A 2365-nucleotide genomic window follows, 5' to 3' on the forward strand; every position below is an offset into this window, starting at 1 on the left:
AATTTTTTTATTGAATTTGATGAACAAAATAATAGGAATATATCACGAGACTGGAGGCAAAATTTACTACCGCACTTTGAGTATCAAATATTTTTTAATTTTTTAAAATTTAAGTGTCTCGTGATTTATTTCTATTCTTTTGTTCATCAAATTCAAAAAAAAAAATTATTAGTTCGTTGATATTTATTTTTAGAGGTCACTCGAAAACATTTTAGGTACACTACTTTTCAAGTTAAAATAATTATGAGTGACCCTTAGAAATTAAAATATAGATTTGAAGTTTTCGGAATCGAGATTTTTTTCAACCTAGAAAATGATAAAATAACGAGAAAAAAAATAAAAAAAAATTCAATTTTTGACGATTTTGGAAGTTTTAAAAAATCTTCACGAAAAAAATAATTGTTTTTTTTGGGCCACCCTAATCCACATATTTTACAAACGGGGATATTTTTCTTTTAACGTGTCACAGAAATCAAAAAGGAATGTTTCTCAAAAAATTCAAAAATAAGAAAAATAAAACCGTCGAATTTAGACAAGAGCTTAAAAGTAGCTCTACCGTCCCACGCATTATGTTATGTTTTTTTTTTTTTTTCAGCGCATAAGCACAGCTTCGGGGGAAGGCAAGCACTTTTGTTATCCTCATTTTACTTGTGCCGTGGATACAGATAATATCAAGAGAGTGTTTAATGACTGCCGAGATATCATCCAACGTATGCATCTTCGTCAATATGAACTATTATAACCGCCCATCTCATTTTATGGCATCTTTGGCCTCCAGCGTTATTAAATTTTCCTCATTTTGCTTTAATTTATCGAGCTGAAATAAATAATTAATATATTCATAGCATTGCATATGTGACGTATAACAAAATTTCCGAAAACAGTAGGACCAATAAAAACAACGCAAGAGTTGATTTTCTTAATTTAAAAGTGAATCTCCACATTTAAAAAGTACAAATTAAGGAAATACGGAATATGCAATATATATATAACACATATATTTATGTATGTATGATTGGGATGTGTGCGAGAATGCGTGTATATGTAGAAGAGAGGCTGGTGTATATATATATACATACATATACATGTATTTATGTATATATGTATATTTGAGAAATAATAATTTCTCGAGTTGAACCGTGTCTCATGCTCTAATATTCCTCGTATAAATAATACTGGAAACCCATCCCAACAGAATGTCTCAGAATAAAATATTTCAAAGTTCGCGGACACTAGTAAGAAAGTAACGCGATCTCTAGATCTATTCAATTTCAAGATGTAGGGTGTTTAAAAGATGTAATTTTCATTTAACAGTTCTAACTAATCATAAAATTACACGTAATTTATTTCCTGGTAAGGTAAAATGCGTAAGTACGGTAAAAGTGGCTTAAATGATATTTTATTGAGTTGAAAAGAGTTTGGGTATCAGTTTAAGACAGAATACATGGTGCGACGTATTGCCGGACAAGAGGATGTTTAAAAAATATATATACAGTGAGCCGCAAAAGTATGGAATATATTTATTTAAAAATCAAATGTTCGTTATTTGAAAAATCGCTCGGTCCCGTCGGATTATATTTTTAGTTGCGCATTTTCTGAAGCAATTTTCATTTATACAGGGTGGCCCAAAAAAAAGTTATGAAATCAAGACGAACTTTTTTAAACGGAAACCCCACTTTTTTGTATTTCTATTCAGTTCTCCATGGAATTCTGACCATTTTTTATGTAACATAACCTATACCTATCTTTAGCCGTTTTCGAGATAATGCTGTCTGAATGTAGAATACGGAAAATTTTCAAAATTTACCCTGTGATTTACTCTACTGGTTTTAAAATAAAACTACGTTTACTTTTCCATCTTAATTTGTGTGGTTCGCAGAAAGTTGCTTCAAATCAGAAAAATCCATAAGAAATAAGTGGTTCGGTGATTTATTTTGATCATTGGGACGCAATGACTTGAATGTAAAAAATATAAGTGAGGTATTTAGGTATAATTTAATTAAAAACGCATAATTTTATTGTATAAAATATGATTTTGTTAAATGTCACTATTTAAATTACGAGCCAGGTTATTTTGCAAATTTTTAGCACCAAACCACTTATTTCTTATGGATTTTTCTGATTTCAAGCAAATTTCTGTGAACCACACAAATCTAAGATGGAAAAGTAAACGTGGTTTTATTTTAAAACTAGCAGGGTAAATCTCAGGGTAATTTTTGAAAATTTTCCTTTTTCTATATTCAGACGCCATTATCTCGAAAACGGCTAAAGATAGGTATAGGTTATATTCAAGGACATTTAAATAAAGGGGACTATGCATGTCACAGTCTATCTCATATGTTGGGTGAAGCTAGACAAGGGGAAA

General features: G+C 30.1%; 1 protein-coding gene across 1 annotated transcript in view; it reads left to right on the forward strand.

The window, feature by feature from the left end:
• Nucleotides 1-1516, forward strand: part of LOC108911374 (guanine nucleotide-binding protein G(s) subunit alpha) — a 16140-nt gene extending 14624 nt beyond the window's left edge. Inside the window, exon 6 of the mRNA XM_018716295.1 lies at nucleotides 596-1516. Coding sequence (XP_018571811.1) covers nucleotides 596-742 — 147 coding nt within the window. The 3' untranslated portion in view covers nucleotides 743-1516. The remainder of the gene's footprint in view (nucleotides 1-595) is intronic.
• Nucleotides 1517-2365: the final 849 nt, after the last annotated feature.

Source organism: Anoplophora glabripennis, unplaced genomic scaffold, assembly GCF_000390285.2.
Source record: "Anoplophora glabripennis isolate ALB-LARVAE unplaced genomic scaffold, Agla_2.0 scaffold620, whole genome shotgun sequence".
NCBI lineage: Eukaryota > Metazoa > Arthropoda > Insecta > Coleoptera > Cerambycidae > Anoplophora > Anoplophora glabripennis.